Genomic DNA, 19,584 nt, shown 5'->3' on the forward strand with positions numbered 1-19,584 from the left:
CTTCTCCTGGAGACTCCTTTTAAATCCGTGGCTGGTTGAGAGATTGATTCTTGGCTATCTCCTTCCTTCCATGCTCAAGGGTTATCTGGTCACAGAAAGCAAGAGAAGCTAGTGGACAAGAGATCCAGGGAAGGTGTCTATCCTCTTGCAATTAGAGTTAGACTAGAGAAAGGAGAAATCATTTGAATGTGTATTATCAAGTGACTGATATCCTGATCTTGGGCGTAGCCCTTGGTTGCTTCTGGGACTCCTCCTCAAGGTCAGGTTCTGCAGTATACACAAAGGTTTTCTTCCTGAACCCCAGAACTTCCTTTGTCTTTCTTCCTCCCCCTCCCCCTTTCTCCTTTTATCCTTTTCTTCTTTGTCATGACTTGTTTACATTTTCTTTTTGTCTTCTGTCTCACCAGAGTTCTGGTGAGAGTTTTGGTGAGGTCATTCTTCCTTTCTGGTATATAGCCTACTAACTTCTTGAATCCACAAGGCAGAAAGAGGGCAAGTGGAAGAGCATTTTGGAATTACTTTCCTAAGTGCACTAATCCCTTTCACAAGGGCACCATTCTCAAGACCTAATCACTGACTTAAGGTCCCACCTCTCCATACCATCACATTGGGGATGAGGATTTCACAAGGTGAAAATGAAAATTTCACAGACATTCAGTTCATTATCAATATAAAGCACAGTGCCTAGTATATAGTCAGTACTCAATAAGCAGAAATGAATATTAATATGATGCCTCTGTCTACCCTAGTGCATCTTCTCCCCCCCATTATTTACCATTGGTGAAAATATGGTACTCCTTTGCTCTATAAACTTCTCCATGATCTTCCCCGCTCCAGTGCCTTTCCATTTCCTGATGTCTAGCTCTGCTTTTCCTCACCAGCCTCAGCAGTCATAGCATATTGTGAAGTTCCAGAGGGAGGCAGGGAACATGAACAAGTAGCCATAGACATGTATTTCATTGTCAACCAAATAGCTTAAAAATTCTACTATAGTAAAATTTTACTAATTTGAATTTCCGAGGACCAAATATCATGTATATAAGAGGATCTGAATAATCTGTTACTACTTAGCCCAGGGTCAAACATATCAACTTTTAGTAGGCCCTTAGTGAACTCAAAAGGGGATCAAGAAAAGGCTTTCTTAAATTTAGGGTGCCTAGTCCATCAACAAAATAGTGATAGAAGGCAAAACCTTTTCCCCTTTTCCCTTGTTTTCTCAATCTCAAGTCCAGTGCTCTACCAGTTGACCCTCCCAGTTCAAACTCCCCTAATTCCAGGGGAATTATGTATGATCTTCATACAGCCTGTATTCTCTGTACTGTAAGCATCTTAAGACAATGAAGCTAACTGGACCTTTTATCTCAAAAACCAGTCTGAGTATCTAAAGTAAAACAGGTTCCTAAGTGTTGTTGAAATGACTGACTTGAGCAATTCATGAATTGGAATGCATTGCTTCTCTTGCCCCTGCTATGTTAATTCACCAGAGATCATGGCAACAGCTCAATGTAAAATAAATGCAATTTGCAATAAAAAAAAAGTTCAAAGAGATTTACTTTAAGTGGTGCAAATCAAAGCAGTATTTAAGAGGGTCAGGAAGACCTATTTATTTATTTATTTATTTTTACACAGCTAGGCTTTCCTAATACTTCACATTACACCACATAAACCAAAGCTTTCTGCACCAACACATAAGGCCTATTTGACTGTCATCATTACACATTTTGCCTTACATTTCTTAGGCTAATTTGTAGTCAGCCTTGGTTCTACATATAGCTATATTAATTATCCCACCCAGGTCATTACTTAAAAGGCACTGTTTTACTCAGTTTCAATAAAGAACGCAATGATTGTTCCATTTTTTCTCTTCTACCTCAAAGCCTAATTTATAATCCAATCCGTTAATCTCTAAAACGCTACCTTCCAAATTAATCCATAGGATTAATTCTAGATTCTTTTTGATTTGTGAATGAGGAAACAGTAGCACTAGCTAAGAGACGTTAGGGGTAGAATCTTGAGTTCTGAAATAACTTATTCAATGTTCCATCTACTTATCATGTGTCTCTAAAACATACTCATTGGTAGATCCCCATTGCCAACTCCCTGACTTTGCAGTTTCTATCTGTCACCTCTATTCTTATTTTATTTTGTTTTTTTTGCCAGTCCTGGGGCTTGAACTCAGGGCCTGAGCACTGTCCCTGGCTTCTTTTTTCTCAAAGCTAGCACTCTACCACTTGAGCCACAGCGCCACTTCCAGCTTCATGTATATGAAGCAAGCACTTTACCACTAGGCCATATTCCCAGCCCCATGTCACCTCTATTCTGTTGAGATCATTTTAGGTTAAAATGGATCATCTTTGATCCTTCCTTCTCTTTAGGCTTTCACTTACAATTTGTTTTTTCCTCCCTTACTTGTCTTTTAAATCTGAACTAGACCATAATTCAGAGCAGTTTCTCTTTACAACTGTGTTGCTACATAGGTTGTTAATGGTTTCACTGTCTCCAACCCCACCATACAAAATGGACCTAGTAGAACCATCTTAATGCAATTCAACTTTTTATAGTTATAATAAAACAGTGCCATTTTGCTATATAAAATCAAGTATAACATACTTTTAGACTATCAATAAAATATGAGTTTATTATTGTCAAGCCTTTTCAGTTCTGACATATATAGTGGTAGTTAGTTGTGTGACCTTAGGCATATTTCACTTTCACAAACTGGAATGTCCTCAGATGAACTAGTGATATTAATGTACATGTGTCTACCTCAGGATAGTTTATGAATTAAATGGGATAATAAATGTGAAGCCTTAACATTTTTATATATTTTAAAATTACACACACACACACACACACACACACACACACACACACACACACCAGTACTGGTGCTTGAACTCAGGGCTTCTCACTCTTGCTTGGCTTTTACAGTAAAAACTGATGCTCTAGTCTTCAAGCCATACCTCCACTTGTGACTTTTTTGCTGGTTAATCGGAGATAAGAGTGTTATGGACTTTTCTGTCTCTGCAAGCAGGCTTTGTTTTGGCTCTGTTTGTTTTCCTACCACAGACAGTTCAGACTCAAAAGACAGTTTAGGAAAGGAAATCTCCCCAGTGACTTCCCAGCAAATAGTTCTTTTGGTCTCTACTGTAGTGTTCCATTTCCTTCCCTTAGGCATGCTTTGCAACACAATCATCAAAAATCCTCTGCTTTAACTGTTTTATGTCCTTTGATGGTGTGAAAAATATAACAAAATACACCTTTTCCTGGTTTTGAAGTCTCTTTTCAGGTACTTCATGAGTTCTTCCTTGGCCTACTATATTCCTGCATTGTATGTGACATGGTATGCCTTGTCTGCTCGTATGCTTTCCTCAAGTATGTGTGTGTATTTCTCCCCAAGCATCTGGTTATTTATGTTTTAACATCTGGTCTTTTTGATTCATAACAGAAATTGACCTTGGCCTTCTAATAATGAGATTTTTATAGATCCCAGAATCATAAAATGTTAACGCTGGAAGGATGTTTGTAGATAACAGAGGCCAACAGATTCCTTTTATAGTGAGGAACCATGATCCAGAGAAGCCAAATATCAGAAGCAAAATTTCTGACAGCTAAGCTTTGGCAAGAGGAAGCTAGAACCATACCCAAGACTTCGGTTTTGTTTCTTGAGTTAGATTAGAATACCTGAAAATATTCACCTGAGGAAGTCACCAAGTGTCTTCTACCAAGATGTTTAAGTTGTCATACTAGTGCTATTCCTAATACATTTTCAGGAGGCAAAGAGGAATAAGAATTCCATGATTGAAAAAAATGCAAACACAATGAGATGTGCATTATAGAGTTGTGACTATATCCCTTAATGACCATTATTTTGTTCCAGTGGTACCATGAACAGTGCCTGGTGTACAATAAATTCTCAACAATGTTGAACAATGATGGCTAATGATGATCGGGGGTCTCATACTATTCTGCTGTCAATCTTTTCCTATTATTTTGTTCTCTATAATTCCACCTCTATTTCTGAGTCTCAAGTCTTCTGGAAGCCCCACACAGCAGGGTTAGGGTCTTTTTGAGGCCATGGATGGGTCTTCTCTGGTAATGACAGTGGCAATAATGTCAAATGGTTGCAGATCCCCTTCTGAGCACACCTTTCTAAATGTGAGGAAGTGTAGTCCTAAAAGTTAAGCAGTTATTGTATAAATGAAGTTTATTTTAGCCAGATAGTTTGGAAAATACTGGATGAAACAAAATTAAATGGTTTAGGGTAGATTTTCTTGTTGTTGTTTTTAAATAAGAACTCTTGGGATTTTTCAAACAATAATGTGAATCCTAAATTTCTAAGGGAGAATGGTGATAAAATGTAAAGATTTTTCTAAACATGTTTGACTATAAAATCAGTTATTAGTTGGACACCTTTCTAATAGGATTAGGATTGGTGTAACATGGAACAAACTTTGAGAAGTGCTAAATATCATTTGGGTTTCAATTACATAAAGTACATACTCGATTTGTTCTAAAATGATCTTTCCAAATGAGGAGATACCTTTTCCTAGAGCAGAACCCACCCCCAATACACACACTAATGTAATTGCTAAAACTGTGTTTCTTTTTCATATCCTTTCAAGACTTAGGTGCTATTCTTTCTTAGCCTAAATTTTTTTCAGACAGAAAAATCATTGGTTAAGTCTGACCTCATATGTGAGCTGCTGAATTCTCATATCCCATAATAATTTCAGGTGCCCTAATCACAAAGTTTTCAATGTATAAAGTAAAAAAAAAGTTAATTATAGTAATGCAAACTAACTTTTGTTGAGTGTGTACTGGGGACTCTATATTGTGTTAACAACTTTACATGTGATACCCTATGTTGCTCTCACTACAACTCTATGTAGCAGGCATTATTAATATTTCCATGTTCCATACAAGGAAACTTGAGAATTTAAGTACTTGTGCCAAAGGAGGTCCCACACGAAGGGTTAGTGGTGGTAGTGGCAGGATTGAAGTTGGCACCAGAACCCATGTTTAACCCTTAACATTACCTAGCACTGCTGTTTCAGTGTTAGTTCCATTTTTCTCCTTCCTTAACCAGCATCTTCTTGGTCCAACCTTCAATAGTTTGGCACAGCACATGGCACACTGTCACCAAGGTTCATTTTAAAAAGTGAGATTAAGCAACGTGTCCAAACCAGGCAAGTTTTGAACCCACCTCCCTCAAATGTTGAGAATTTTCATCAATGTGCCAGGTGAGTTTAAGCTCGTCTCCTTGCAAATCACCTCTCACTTGGCTTTTGAGCATTCTAAATAAGTAATCTTGTCCATTCCTCATTCATCCTATCTCCAACCAAACAGACAAGGGTCCTGGCCCTGATAACTGAATTTACCTGTAAACAGAAAATGCTTTAGAAAGCACTATTGTTGTCTTTCTTAATTTTATTGGCATTATTTAGACGTGCGTTTGGTTGGTTGGGCATACTTTTAAGATCTCTCACTTGAAAACAACAACAAAAATGGCAGCAACTAAACTAAAGCAAACAAACAAAAGTCACAAGGCCACGGGGTGGGTGAAGTGCAGGGCGGTGGGGGGGTGGGTACAGTGAACTAGGGATTTCCATGTTACCCTGGTTGCCATGCGACGTCTTTGACCTCACGGGCCTTTCCAGCGCCCAGCGAACCAAGGCCATTATGAGCACCAGACAGTCTTTTAGGCTATCAAAGGACATTTATGAGATAAATGTGACCGCCTTTCAGCTGGGAGCTTTTGGATCTATAGTGGAGGCTATGCCCCAGTCCCCCAGCCAAGAATGACCAAAATCTCTGTGAGTTGCTGGGTTGTGGATGGCTGGATGCTGCCTGGCAAAGACTTTGGCAGCTGTGTCTCTCTCTATGACCTTGGTCTCTGCGGCAGTCAAGCCCAGCAGCTGCCCCAACACGCAGGCCAGTGGGATCTTGTTTTCCTCGCCCTGGGTTTCCTCTAAACATCATCATGTGGGGATCATCGTGTGTTGCTGCTGAGAAGTCCCACAGGAATGCCCGGATGTCTCCGTATCCTTGCTCTAATGTGGAGCGATGCTGTGTCCCCAACGAGAAAGTGAGCTGGCTGATTGAGTGGAGAGATTACAACCCCGTGGAGTACACTTCCAGCTTGGTCTTAGCCAGGCCTCCGTGGGCAGATCCACAGGTGGGAGAAAGAAACTTCTGTCCTAGATTTAACGAAAAGGATGGCAATGTGGAGAGGACGAGCCACGAAGGCTTCTATGAGGTTAGAAATGGTAGACCGAGAAATCCTGTAGGTAGGACAGGGTTGACTGGCCGAGGGCTTTTGGGGCGCTGGGGCCCCAATCATACTGTTGATCCCATCGTCACCAGGTGGAAAAGGGATAGCATGGGAAACACAGTTATCCATCCTGTGTCGAGGAAAAACATCCTGCAATTTGTAGCCATTAGGAGGAAGGACTGTGGGAAATGGGCAATTCCAGGGAGGATGATGGATCCAGGAGAGCTGCTTAGTACCAACCTGAAGAGAGAATTTGGTGCTGAAGCCATGAACTCTTTACGGAAATCTAAGGCAGAAAGGCAGATGCTGGAGAAACAATTACACAGACTATTCGGCCAGGAACACTTTGCAATCTATAAAGGCTACGTGGATGATCCTCGGAACACAGATAACGCATGGATGGAGACGGAGGCGGTGAACTACCACGATGAAACAGGTGAAATCACGTGCCAGCTTCCCCTCAAAGCTGGCGATGACACTAAGGAAGTGAGATGGGTAGACATTTTTGACACACTCAAGCTTTATGCCAGCCATTGGCAATTTATTCAATATGTGGCCGAGAGGCGAGGTGCCCACTGGAAAGAGGACCTTTACCTTGGGTATCAGGGGTAAGAGCTTGGAGTGTCATGGAAGCCAAATGAACCAGGTGGATAAAAAGCAAATAGTTTAGATCCTCTGCTAAAACAGCTCTCAAACTGTGCACAGTATGAAACCTTCGTATCAGTGAAGAATATTAGACAAATATGGAAGAATGGGGTCACAAACATTTTGGCTTTCCAATTAAAGAATAATATCACAGACTGTATATGTTGTATACATTGTTTAAAACAATTTATGCAGTGAGTGGTAGGGGAAACAAAGATGTCATCCTTACATCTCCACTTCTCATCCAGTTTATATTTGTCAGTTCTGATGCATTGCAACGTGACCTCAACAAATGTAAAAATCTGAGTTTGGGGGTAACATTAGTTTTTCAAAGTTAGCCTTAGGTTTGTTTTTTTCTATATGTTAACCTGTGAGCCCAGAAGCTGCCTGGTTATTCTCACTTTTAGTCCTTCAGCTTTATGAGAAACCTTCCATCTCTATTTTTAGTCCATAAAGATCAAGTATTAGCCAGACCAAAAAATATACAGCAATAAAATAAGCTGGCCCTCTGTTTATCAGAACTGTTTCTGTCTGAAGAGAATGGACTAAATCAGGACACTGGTTTCTTCTCATCCCAGAAAAAGGTGCCCCAAAAGCAGAAGTCTAGAAGTATGTAATTTGAGCCTAATATTTATTCATACTTTATAATAATAATAATAATAACCAAAAGTCCAAATAGAGAAAAATTGCAAATGTGGAGATATCAGGTTGCCCTTTGATGCCAAGAATGATGGGATTCCAATAGCAACAGGCTCCAAACATTTTTTCTCATCACTTACAACAAGCCAGTTAATTTTATTTATAACACATGGAAAAAAGAGCTGAAACTACTACAAATGACCCTTTTGTGGCTTGGGGGAAAGGAAAAGACTATTGCAGTTGGGGTGCTAGTGCCTCACTCCTGTAATCCTAGCTACTCAGGAGGCTGAGATCTGAGGATTTCATTTTGAAGCCAGCCCAGACAGGAGAGCCCATGACTCCAGTTAACCACCAAAAATGCCAGAAGTGTGACTTAAGTAGTAGAGCACTAGTCTGAGCAAAAAAGCTCAGAGACAGCACCCAGGCCCTGAGTTGAGCCCCAGGACCATCACACACATAAAAAAGACTTTTTTTCAGAATATGAAGATCACCTCAGTAATGTGTAAGCCATCTTTCAGTATTTTATGTATGGTCATTTATTGGTAAGGCTCCATAAGAAGGGCACAAACATTGCTCATAGTTGTCCATGGTCAGGAACAATACTACTTTTATGTGTGCATTCTACCACTGCTTGTATTTAGGATATAACCATTTTTTGTATATATTAGTTTCATCTCAGTAACTTTTTTTTTTTTTTTTTTGGCCAGTCCTGGGCCTTGGACTCAGGGCCTGAGCACTGTCCCTGGCTTCTTCCCGCTCAAGGATAGCACTCTGCCACTTGAGCCACAGCGCCGCTTCTGGCCGTTTTCTGTATATGTGGTGCTGGGGAATCGAACCTAGGGCCTCGTGTATCCGAGGCAGGCACTCTTGCCACTAGGCTATATCCCCAGCCCTCATCTCAGTAACTTTTGGAGGTAACATATGCTATTTGCTTTTATTTGAATAATTGAGGTACCTTTTTGGCTTATACTTTTAAAATGTACACATCTGAAAAATAACCTGAATATTATAAAATCACTGGAAAAATAAGAAATAACAAAATTCTAACAGTCTCAGATTTAAAATAGAATAGAATTCTTTCTCCCCACCCCCACCCCCCCAAAATAACAATTCCCTTTCCACTCTTCCCTGGAAAAGAGCACCCAATTCTACCCATGTTGGACAACAAAACATAGATTCTCTGGATTCTTTTCTTCCCCTCAACTCCGTCTATAGAATTCAATTGCTTCTCCAGCAAACAATATCCAGAATCACTCCCTGAGTTCTGTTTTGATTGGCCATCCTAAATCAGGACATTGGTTTCCTCTCATCTCAAACAAAGGTGCCCAAAAGGCAGATTACTGTCATGAAGTCTAGAAGTATGTTAATTTGAGACTAATAAAATATTTATTCCTACTTTTAAATAATAATAACCAAAATTATATATATAATAACCAAATTTGGAGATGATGTCAGGTTGCCTGTGTAGACTAATGCATACACCTCACAGACCACCTGTCACCACTGTAATCCTTCATGTCATTTCTCACCAAAAATGAAGTGACATTTTTAAGCCTAATATTATGATTCATCACTTAAAGCCATCCAACTGCTTTCCTTTGTGCATGAAACACAAACTCCTTGTGCTGACCTATTCTGCAGGATACTCCAGGCTGACCAGTTAATAGTCCACACTGGACTAGGCTGGCTTTTTTTCTTTTTGGCACACTTCATACTTGCTTCTGCTGCAGAGCCTTTGCTTTGATTTTCCTTGCCTAAATTGTCTATTCTCTTTACAATGTTGACTCTCTGTATTGTTCGAGTTTCATTCAAATAATACTTCCTGAATGGTAGTTTTTTTTTGATCGGCTAATATAGAGTAGCCCGCCCACTCTGCTCTAACTTCCTTATCCAGTTTTATTTGCCACATACTACTTAGCACCAGATGATATTATGCATATTTTCTGTCTATAAAAGAGCCTATAAGAGAAAGGATTTTCTGCCTTGCAGACTATTGCCCCTAAATCAAAATAGTGTTTGGCTTGCCAACAAATTATTTTTGGAAAATAACTGCTCTTCAAAGTTTTAAATGTTTTCTGCTTTAAAATGGTAAATATGATCACATCACACTTAGCTTGTTTTTTCAACTTTGTTTCAAAATAATTTCAGAATTTAAAAATAGTACACAAAGTACTTGTACAACCTTTTACCTAGCTTCACCTAAGATGGACAAAAGACAATTCTTGGAACCCAAAAGTAAACATTAATGTAACGAATACTTTTTAACCATCAAGTAGTAAACAGGACTGATTCAGAAAGTTCTAGTACTTCTAATGTCTTTTATAAAACACAAAGATTCTATATCTCATTTAATCACCATGTCTTATTTGCTCCCATCTTCCTTTCAAAATATGGACATTTGGGGGGCTCCTAATCAATTTTTTTTTGTTAAAATCTATCACAATTTACAGGAGTTGGTAGTCATACAAAATTACCTTTGTAATAATAGCTAACACTTGCATTGGCATGCAGGAATCCTTTCAGGACTTTGCAGATGTTCATTTATTCCTAAAATTCATCTTATGAGGATGACTTTTCTGACATTTTCTCAGAAATAGGTTGAGATTACATATTTTTGCCAAGACTACTGTAGACATTACTTGATTGAACTTTCAAATTGCAAAAAGGTAAAATTTTCAGTGCAGTTTCTTCTAGATAGTAAATAGTATATGCTATATTTTCGAAATCAACCAACTTGTAATTTTTTTTTCTTTTTGATGGTTTTGGGGATTGAAGCCAGGGCCTCATGTTTGATAGTCAGATACTCTTGTCACTTGAGCCATAACCCTGGACATTTTTGCTTTACTTATTTTGGGGATAGTGTCTCATGTTTTTTCCAGGGTTAGCCTGAACCATGATCTTCCTATTTATGCTTATCATATAGCTTGAATAATAGGTACATGCCATCATACCCAGCTATTGGTTGAAATGGATTCTTGGTAACTTTTTTCCCCAGGCTGTCTTAGAACCACAGGTCTTCCAAAGTCGTCATCCTGATTAGCTGGGATTATAGACATAAGCCACTATTCCCAACCACTACTTTGTATTATTTTTAACCAGGATTTTATGTGTATGTGCATACAAGTGAATATATGTATATATAGCTTAATTTTGATGGCCAAGAAACTCTAACATCCAATGTTTATTCTATTCTTTTCCTCCCAATTCCTATGTGCAACTGAATGCTGTGTTATCTTACTGTATCAGCTGCTTATTATATGCACAAGCATGAATGCATGTGTGCCCACATGTATGCATGTGCACACACACACGTACACATAAATGAAAATACAGTCCAGGCTGAACTGAGCAAAAACAGGAAACAGTATCCCCCAAATAATGAAAGGAAAAAATTCTGGCAATGTGGATCAGTATTGCAAATCACCCCAAAACATAGTGACTTAGACAACAAATATCTAATTATTTCCTAAGTTTAAAGATTGACAGGGATGGTTTTAAATGGTAGTTTTTCTGGTCATAACTTGGGTTCAATCACTTCTGAGAATTGGTTACTGGCAGAACTAGGATGACCTGTATAACTGTGCCTGGATGAAGAGAGCCTTCCCTGTGCCACATATTTCTCATTCTCTGCCATGCCAATTCAGGCTTCTTATGGCAATGGCAGAGGAACAAAGGTCAAGTAGCAACATGCAAAAGTTCTTGAGTCTACTAGGCTTGGGTCCCAGGCACTAGATCACTTCCTCACTTCCTACTGAAAAAAAAAAGTCAAAAGTTCAATCCAGATGCAGTGGGTGGAAAATGACTCCGCCTCCTTAATGAGAGACAGTGGGAAGCTACCTGGCAAAGATTGTGGGTGCAGGTAGGTAAAGAATTGGGCCATTTGTATACACAGTCATCAACTGTGCCCTTTCTTCCCTATCAACTTTATTAAGATATAGTTCCTATGTCACACAAGTTGCTTATGTAAAGTACAGAATTCAATGATTTTTAAAGAGTTGTATAACAAATAGCACAGTCATTTTTAGAATGTTTTCATCACCCCATAAAGAAGCCTAAGTCTCATGAATAGTCATTCCCTTTGCAAACCTGATGCCATCTCTTGGGGTTTAAGTTCCAACAGTGGGGTTTTGAAGAACATATACATCCACACTATCACAGATATTTATGTATTTATCAGATAATCTGTGTCTCTTGTTCTCCTTCCCTGCACTTTGAATGTACTGAATATTATTTTGAAACAGAAATCTGTGCTTCTATTCAGGGCATTTTAGAAAAATTAATGCCAAGCACTGAATTTAATGCAAATTAATTGTATTTCTCATCTGAAGAAGTTGTTTCATCAAAGCAGTATTCTTTTACTACTATTTCTGGAGTATGAGGGCCTTTTTTTTTAGGTTGCTTTTGGGAGAGAAGATATTACAGCTACTTGCAGTTTAATAAAGGAAATTTCTTTTATGGCTTCTCAGTTTGGAATGATGTCAGACTGTGCTAGGAAGACTGTAGGAAGAATCTTATATTTAAGGTTTATGTAATCTTGGTGGTTTTAATGTTATCTTAGATTCCAAGCTAGCATAGACTCCCAGGTACAAGATTTATTATAGAGAGGTATTCTTTCTCCATCCCATCGCTTGAGTCTGATTACTTAATAATGCATCAAAACATGAGCAGTACAATTTTATTTACTTTCTTTTTGTTTTGGCCTCAAACTCAAGACCTTTCTGCCTCAACTTCCCAAGTGCTGGAATTATAGGCATGTACCATCATGCTGGGATTTCCTTGAATCTTGAAAGCACTAACAAAATTTAGTGAGCTATGAACACTAAGATTTTCCACTTGTTTGAATTTTATTGACTGGCAGGCTAACCAGTTGCCCTAGTTTGTTCAAGACTGTCCTGTCACTGAATGTCCTATGTCAAGGATACATACTCCTATGTACTCCTATGTACTATGTACATACTCCTATGCTGAGGATATGGCCTAGTGGCAAGAGTGCTTGCCTTGTATACATGAGGCCCTGGGTTCAATTCCCCAGCACCACATATACAGAAAACGGCCAGAAGTGGCGCTGTGGCTCAATAAGCCAGGGACAGTGCTCAGGCCCTGAGTCCAAGCCCCAGGACTGGCCAAAAAAAAAAAAGGATACATAGGACAGTTGGTCACTCCACCTGTATTGTTGGGAAAAATGGTACCCATTATTTGCCAGGATTCGAATTCTAGAAGTTAGCAAAACACACATTGTCCTTACTTTGATGGGACTTAAAACCTAGCTTTTCACTTTACGTGGGAATGCAACCAAGATGAATGAGCAATCCAGGAATAAACTGGCCTTTGGTGATACGGGGGCAAGGAGGAGAATGCGCACACCTACTGGTACTGGGGCTTGAACTCAAGGGCTGAGCACTGTCCCTTGGCTGTTTTACTCAATGCTGGCACTCTACCACTTGGGCCACAACTCCACTTAAGCTTATTTGTTGTTGTGGCTAGCCATTTGGAGAGGAGAAGGAAGAGGAAGTGGAGCAGAAGGAGGAAAAAAAGAAGAATAAAAGGAGGCAGAGGTGGAAGAACTAGAAGAAGGGAGGAGGAGGAGGTGTTGGAAGAAGAGCAGAGGAAAAGAGAAGCAAATACACAAAGTAGAAAAAGATGCATCAAATTTAAAATTGTGACTATCTCTGAGGAGGAAGAATAGTAGTGCATTGGGCATTATTACTCTATTAATAATCTCCAACTTGATTTTTTTTTTGCCAGTCCTGGGCCTTGAACTCAGGACCTGAGCACTGTCCCTGGCTTCTTTTTGCTCAAGGTTAGCACTCTACCACTTGAGCCACAGCGCCACCTCTGGCCATTTTCTACATATGTGGTGCTGGGGAATCAAACCCAGAGCTTCATGTATATGAGTCAAGCACTCTTGCCACTAGGCCATATTCCCAGCCCCTCCAACTTGAATTTTTAAGAGTATGTGTTACTTTGACAATTGAGAAGTTACCAGTAAAGCACCGAGTGGATCCATGCCAGGCCTTGTCTACACATTCCCCTCATCAATGGTGTAATAGTCAGTCTTGATCCATCAAGCCTCCTGTGTGAATGGTAGCCCTGTGCCTGGGACAAGTATTGGAGAGACTTTGTAGCTGTCTGGTCAGATCTTAAGATGTCATACACAACAAAGATTTTCCACAACTTCTGTGATCAGTATACCTCCAGGAAGACAGATAATTTACTGTGAAGAGAAAAAATAGCTTTCTGTCAAAACCATGGATGATAATGCCTCTAGTTTACTTTCCCACCTTTTCCCATGCTCTGCTGATGTGGTATAAAGTTCTTCTCCAAAAAGGACAAAGCAAGAGAGATAAGTTGTCTTCACAACTTAAAAGTAACAGTAATCTAGTGCTTTCTCAAACCTTAAAAACGGCATAAAATATTGTCCCAGCTTGTGGAACTTCTTTCTTGATGCCAATAAGGGTGGCCAAGTCCTGCCAGCCCTAAAGGGTCTGGCAGGCATGGCCACAGTGTGGTCTACTGTGGGACTTCAGGGATCTACTAGAAGAAATAGTTTAGAATACCACTGAAAATCCTGCCAGAAGGGACCATCCTAGGAGGTATAGGGGTAGAAAGACACAAATTTCTACTTGTTACCTAGGCCCCATCCCTTCCAAGAGTGGCATAGCTCAGGGGAACAGGAACTACACTTTTGTATGGTGCATGATAGGAGAACCTCAAGCACAAACAGCTGCCACCAAGAATACAGCTGCGGTGGCTTTTACCCTTCTCTGCCCTCCCCAGACTCTGCATTTGTATCAATTGGAGTTGTTCGTGTCAGCCTCTGCCTGCTTTGGTTGACTGAACTCCTGGAGGTCAGAGAACACCATCATATGTTCTTCCCATTGTATTGTCTTCCATAACTCTTATCTCCCCACAGCATTTATAGCTACTGAATTCAATGATGAGTCTGAGCTGCTGTGTTACAATAAGGAGGAAAGCTACAAAACCAGACCAAGTGAGAAAAAAAAACCTAGAGACATGCCCAAAGAGAAGGGTATGTAGCATTGTAGCAATTATTCTTGAATGTACAGAAATATGGATTTTGGGTTAACTAAAAACATTTTTTTAAATTCTTAAATCTTCAAAGAAGGAATTTCATGTTGTCCTGTGTTGATCAGTAATAGACACAAAAAGTAAATATGGGTGAACCATTACACAAATGAGCATACAATTGAACCCAGAATCTAGAAGAAGGAGAGGGGCTGGGGATATGGCCTAGTGGCAAGAGTGCTTGCCTTGTACACATGAGGCCCTGGGTTCGATTCCCCAGCACCACATAAACAGAAAACAGCCAGAAGTGGCGCTGTGGCTCAAGTGGCAGAGTGCTAGCCTTGAGCAAAAAGAAGCCAGGGACAGTGCTCAGGCCCTGAGTTCAAGGCCCAGGACTGGCCAAAAAAAAAAAAGAAAAGAAAAAAAATAGAAGGAGAAAATAAGAAAGAAAAAGGTGCTTAATTTAAAAAATAAGGCTAAAATAATTGGGTCAAGCTAATGCCAGTAGTTACAGTTAAAAAAAGGGGGGGGATCTGAAAACTTTAAAAATACTTTTGTGAGAATTGACTGTCACCACTTTCACAAATTAGATAATGGAGAAAAAAATTATTTATTCACTTGAGTAGAAAACGAAGTCATTGACGGCAAAAGGGCTTTAAGAGGAAAAGGAGATTACAGAAATGACAGAAACAAGGAAGGCTTATTACCTCTTATCTCAAGCTTAGATCAGAAATTAGGCAGCAAGTTTTCAAAATGCATAGGACAAAAGAATGCTATTTCAGTGTGAGCCATCTTAGAGTAACAAATCTCAATAAATCACCTGAGCTTCAAGAATAAAACATGCTGAATGAAGCACAAACTATATGAGAAAGTTGTCCTGTAAGGAGAAATCATGGTTGAAAACGGCCTTGGGAATTCATTCCCAAGGAGTTACATGTGGTCACAGCCTGTTTGGATCCCAACTGTAACAACACCAAAAACGAAGTATGAATATATAGAACAAAATACAAAATTTCAATTATCTATCATGTACATGTCTTCATCTATTATCTATGAATCATCACCTTGGGGCTGGGGGTGGGGGCAAGAGCTGTATCACATGACTAGTGACTCGGAGTGTCTGACCCACCCACTAGTCAGCATTTAGAAACCGAGTAGTTAGTAAGCCTCAGACTTAAGTTGTTTGCTGCAGACATCGGTATTCACTGCTGGCCAGGGAAATCGGAACTTCTGAGAACAGCATCCCAGCTGCCTCTAATGATACCTCTGCCAGACATTTTGAGCTGCTGCCGGACTCCTCCATGGACCACTAGAGAAGCTGCCACACCCATGCCTCTGATGCATGTCTCCACCTGGACCACACGTTTCAGTCATTGCCAGGCATCTAAGCTGTCAGCGTTGCTTCCAAAGTTTGAATGCTGTGGGGCCGGCCCTGTCAGACACACTCCTTCTCAACCACCTCTTGTGACCAATTTATACCGAAATTTTATGGCAAGTTGTCCTGTGGCTGCTTGATCCACGATTGTTTTTTACTCCCAGGCCTCCAGGGTAATTCAGTCTCCAGTCACTTTCTCAAGAGAATCTTGTTATCACCTTTCAAGGTAAAAGGAGCAATAGAATGCCTTTCTTCATCAAGATTTAGGCTTCTACATGAGAGTAGTAAGTGCCTCACAAAGTCTTATATTGAGATTAAGGCTCATGGGACATGTAGGCTTTTCCTATACCTAGAATTGGCAGTCTGTTACCTGAGCCATCTAATTTATCTTGTAATGGAATCTTCAGCTTCCTCTCCCTCTCCTGGAGAACCAGGGGCTTGGAACTCATCCATGCTTTTCTTCTGAGGGGTTTGAGTCTCTGGTTGTCTGCTTCCTCTCTATCTCCTTTGTGGTTCCTGGTTTTCTTTCTCTCTTTCTCTTTTCCTAATCCAGCCTCTTCTGTGTTACTAGAGTCTTTTCATTCACAGAATGAAAATGGTAGAAGTTTCTGATCTGTCATCTTGCCTCTCCTTACAGCTGTAACACACTTTTAAAACAGAATAAACACCAATGCTCCTCAAACTTCCATAAAGAAAAAAGAGAAGGAATGCTTCCAGACTCATTCTATGTAGCTTACCCTGTATCTATCGAATACAATAAAGATAACTACAGATCAATTTCCTTGATGAATACAGATAACAAATATACCCAAACATTTGCAAACTGCATTTAACAACATATTAAACAGAGCATACACTGGGGCCAAGTTTTTCAAAGCTGCAAGACTTAATATGCAAATCAGTAAATATAATATAGCACTGAAACAGAATGAGGACGAAAAACACCCAATTATCTTAATAAATACAGAAAAAGCTTTTGAGAAAATCTAACATTCCTTCATGATAAAAGCCCCAAAGAAACTAAAAACAGTGAATTTGTTTCAACATAATAAAGGCTATGCACATTAAACCTATAGCCAACTTACTGGGTGGGGAGAGGGGAATTAAAATCATTTCCTCTATGTCAAGAAAAATATAATCTACAGAACAGGAAAAAGTCTTTACCATTTATCAGACAAAGGACTGATATCCAGAATATATGAGTTCAAAAAATTAACACCCACAGAACATGTAGTCCAATTAAATAAGCAAATTAATTGGGCAGAAACTTCTCAAAAGTAGAAATACAAATGGTCAAAAATATATGAAGAAATGGTCAACACCCTCAGCCATCAGGGAAAAGTCAAAACTAATTGAGAAGCCATTTCATCCCCAGTCAGAATGGTGGTCATTAAGAAAACACACAACAAATGCTGATGAGGATATGGACAAAAAAGAACCCTCACAAGAGTTATTTCAAATGTAAATTAGTCCAGCTGTTATGGAAATCAGTATAGAAGTTATTAAAAAACCTAAAGATAGACATACTATATCATTCTGATCAAATACTCCTGGATATATACCCAAAGGCATCAGAGTCAGCATGTTATAGATACCAGCATTCTCATGTTTGGGAATGTATTGTGACTAGTGCTACTCACAATAACCAAGCTATGTTTTTTTTTTCTCATCTTGTGGCATATCACTGTCAGCCCCTTGAGGAAAACATATGAAATTTTATTGTCTGCATTCCCAAGGGTATTGGTTTAGGAGGTGTTGGTTGAAGAACAGAACTGCCTTCTATCATCTATAATCACTTCCCATTTGTGAGGTCAGTCATGTATACTGTATATACATGTATTAGAACTAGGGAAAGGAAATGGAATATCAAAATCAAGAGACAAATGATAAAAAAGACAAATGATTCCAAAAGCAATACTTACAAAACCATTTGGTGTAAACCAAATGTACAACTCATCGAGGGGAGATGGGAAGGGAGAGGGGGGAGGCGGGGGAAAAATGAGGGAGGAGGTAACAAGTTGAACAAGAAATGTACTCACTGCCTTATGTATGAAACTGTTACCCTTCTGTACATCAATTTGACAATAAGTAATTATTTTTAAAATAGCCAAGCTATTTAATCATTATTGATGACCATCACCCTGTGGTATATATACATACACAAGAGAGTAGTCTTAAGCCATAAAGAAGAACAAAATAATGTCATGTACAGAAAAAGAAATAAAACTGGAGATGATCATGTTAAGTAAAGTAAGCTATACTCAGGAAGGAAAACATAACATTTTCTCCCGTAGAATAAGGAGGGGGAAAGTCAACATGAGTTTGGGAAGGGTTGAAGAGGGATGAGGAAGAATGATGGAAATGGTGAGTCTGATCAAGGTGCTTTGTTTGCATATATGGGCATACCAAAATGAATCCCTCTAGTGAAACTAATTGATGCTAATAAAATGAGGAGGAAGAATCAAAACATGAAAATAGGAAAGGTATTATTAGGGAAGCAGAAGGATATCTGGAGGAATGGGGAGGGAGTAAAGGGGGGAATAGGATCAAAGTACTTTGAATGTATTATGAAAATGCCATAATGAAACCAATTACTTTTGTTCAATTAATATAAGAGAATAAAAAGAAAAGTCTTTCTGCATTTAGAAAATGTTCAGTTCTCCATGAGGAATACAAGTTCTTGAAAGCTAGAATTTTGTCATCGGCAACAAATTATGTCAGTTTTATTTCTTTAAAATAATAGGCTTACTCCATTAATTTGGAAGAAAATGTCTGCCAAGTCCTATACCCATATTTTGTCTGTCAATCATTTAAGTAAAACTGGTGGTGTGTGAAAAAAGCAAGGAGTGTAGCTCACAATTCTGCTGCATGCATTTCCTCAAGACAACCTTCATATTGATAGTGTGGCAGAAGTGATTTATGTGTAGTTTATGTTTTGTCCCTGAGGACATAAAGAAAGCATGTTCTCAAGGCTCAATTCTTAATGCAATTAATAATCTTTTATGATTCATCAAGGACACTCTAAGTTAAAGTAGCGTATAATACAAAAAAAACCCAAGAAACAAAAAACCCTGACTATATAATGCAAAGGACACAATGACTACCAGTAGTAAGGAACTAGAATTCTCAGCCACTTCAGTGTTTATATTGCCTTTGCCTTTGTTGAGCCAGCAATGCAAGTGACCCCTTAGTATTGTTATGAAAATAATTTTTACCTTGCTGACCCTTTGAGAGGGTCTTGAGGACTTCAAGGATTGCAGGCTATGCTTTGATACCTGAAAAACATTGCCTAGACAGACCCCTGAATACATTGCTTCACCTAAAAAAGATAGAAAAACACAGAGCCTCATCAGCCTGGCATAGGAAATTAAACAAAAATCTTTCATAAAACTTAAATATCTTCTTTTTTTAAATGAGTCCTCTGTGACTGAAATAGCTTTCTTTGCATCTAAGGAAGATTATTTGGGAAAGAATAACAAATATTCAGGGAATAGGAAATACCTATGAGAGAAAGAAGACTTAGAATACTTTGGCTCTTGGTTGGGGAATATAATGCATTTGTCTAACATTTAAAAATCGTAATGTCATTGGATTGGTTTTTCTCGAGCACTTGAAGAGTTTTATG

The 19,584-nt window shown here is 39.1% G+C and overlaps 1 protein-coding gene across 1 annotated transcript; it reads left to right on the top strand.

Moving 5' to 3' along the window:
* The first annotated feature begins 5,835 nt into the window (after positions 1-5,835).
* LOC125343889 (ADP-ribose pyrophosphatase, mitochondrial-like) lies at positions 5,836-6,886 on the top strand. Its single transcript, XM_048336474.1, is given in 2 exon segments — positions 5,836-5,964; positions 5,966-6,886. Coding segments are annotated over 2 exon segments (1,050 nt in total).
* Positions 6,887-19,584: the final 12,698 nt, after the last annotated feature.

The sequence above is a fragment of the Perognathus longimembris genome, chromosome 2 (genome assembly GCF_023159225.1).
Source record: "Perognathus longimembris pacificus isolate PPM17 chromosome 2, ASM2315922v1, whole genome shotgun sequence".
NCBI classification, from domain to species: Eukaryota; Metazoa; Chordata; class Mammalia; order Rodentia; family Heteromyidae; genus Perognathus; species Perognathus longimembris.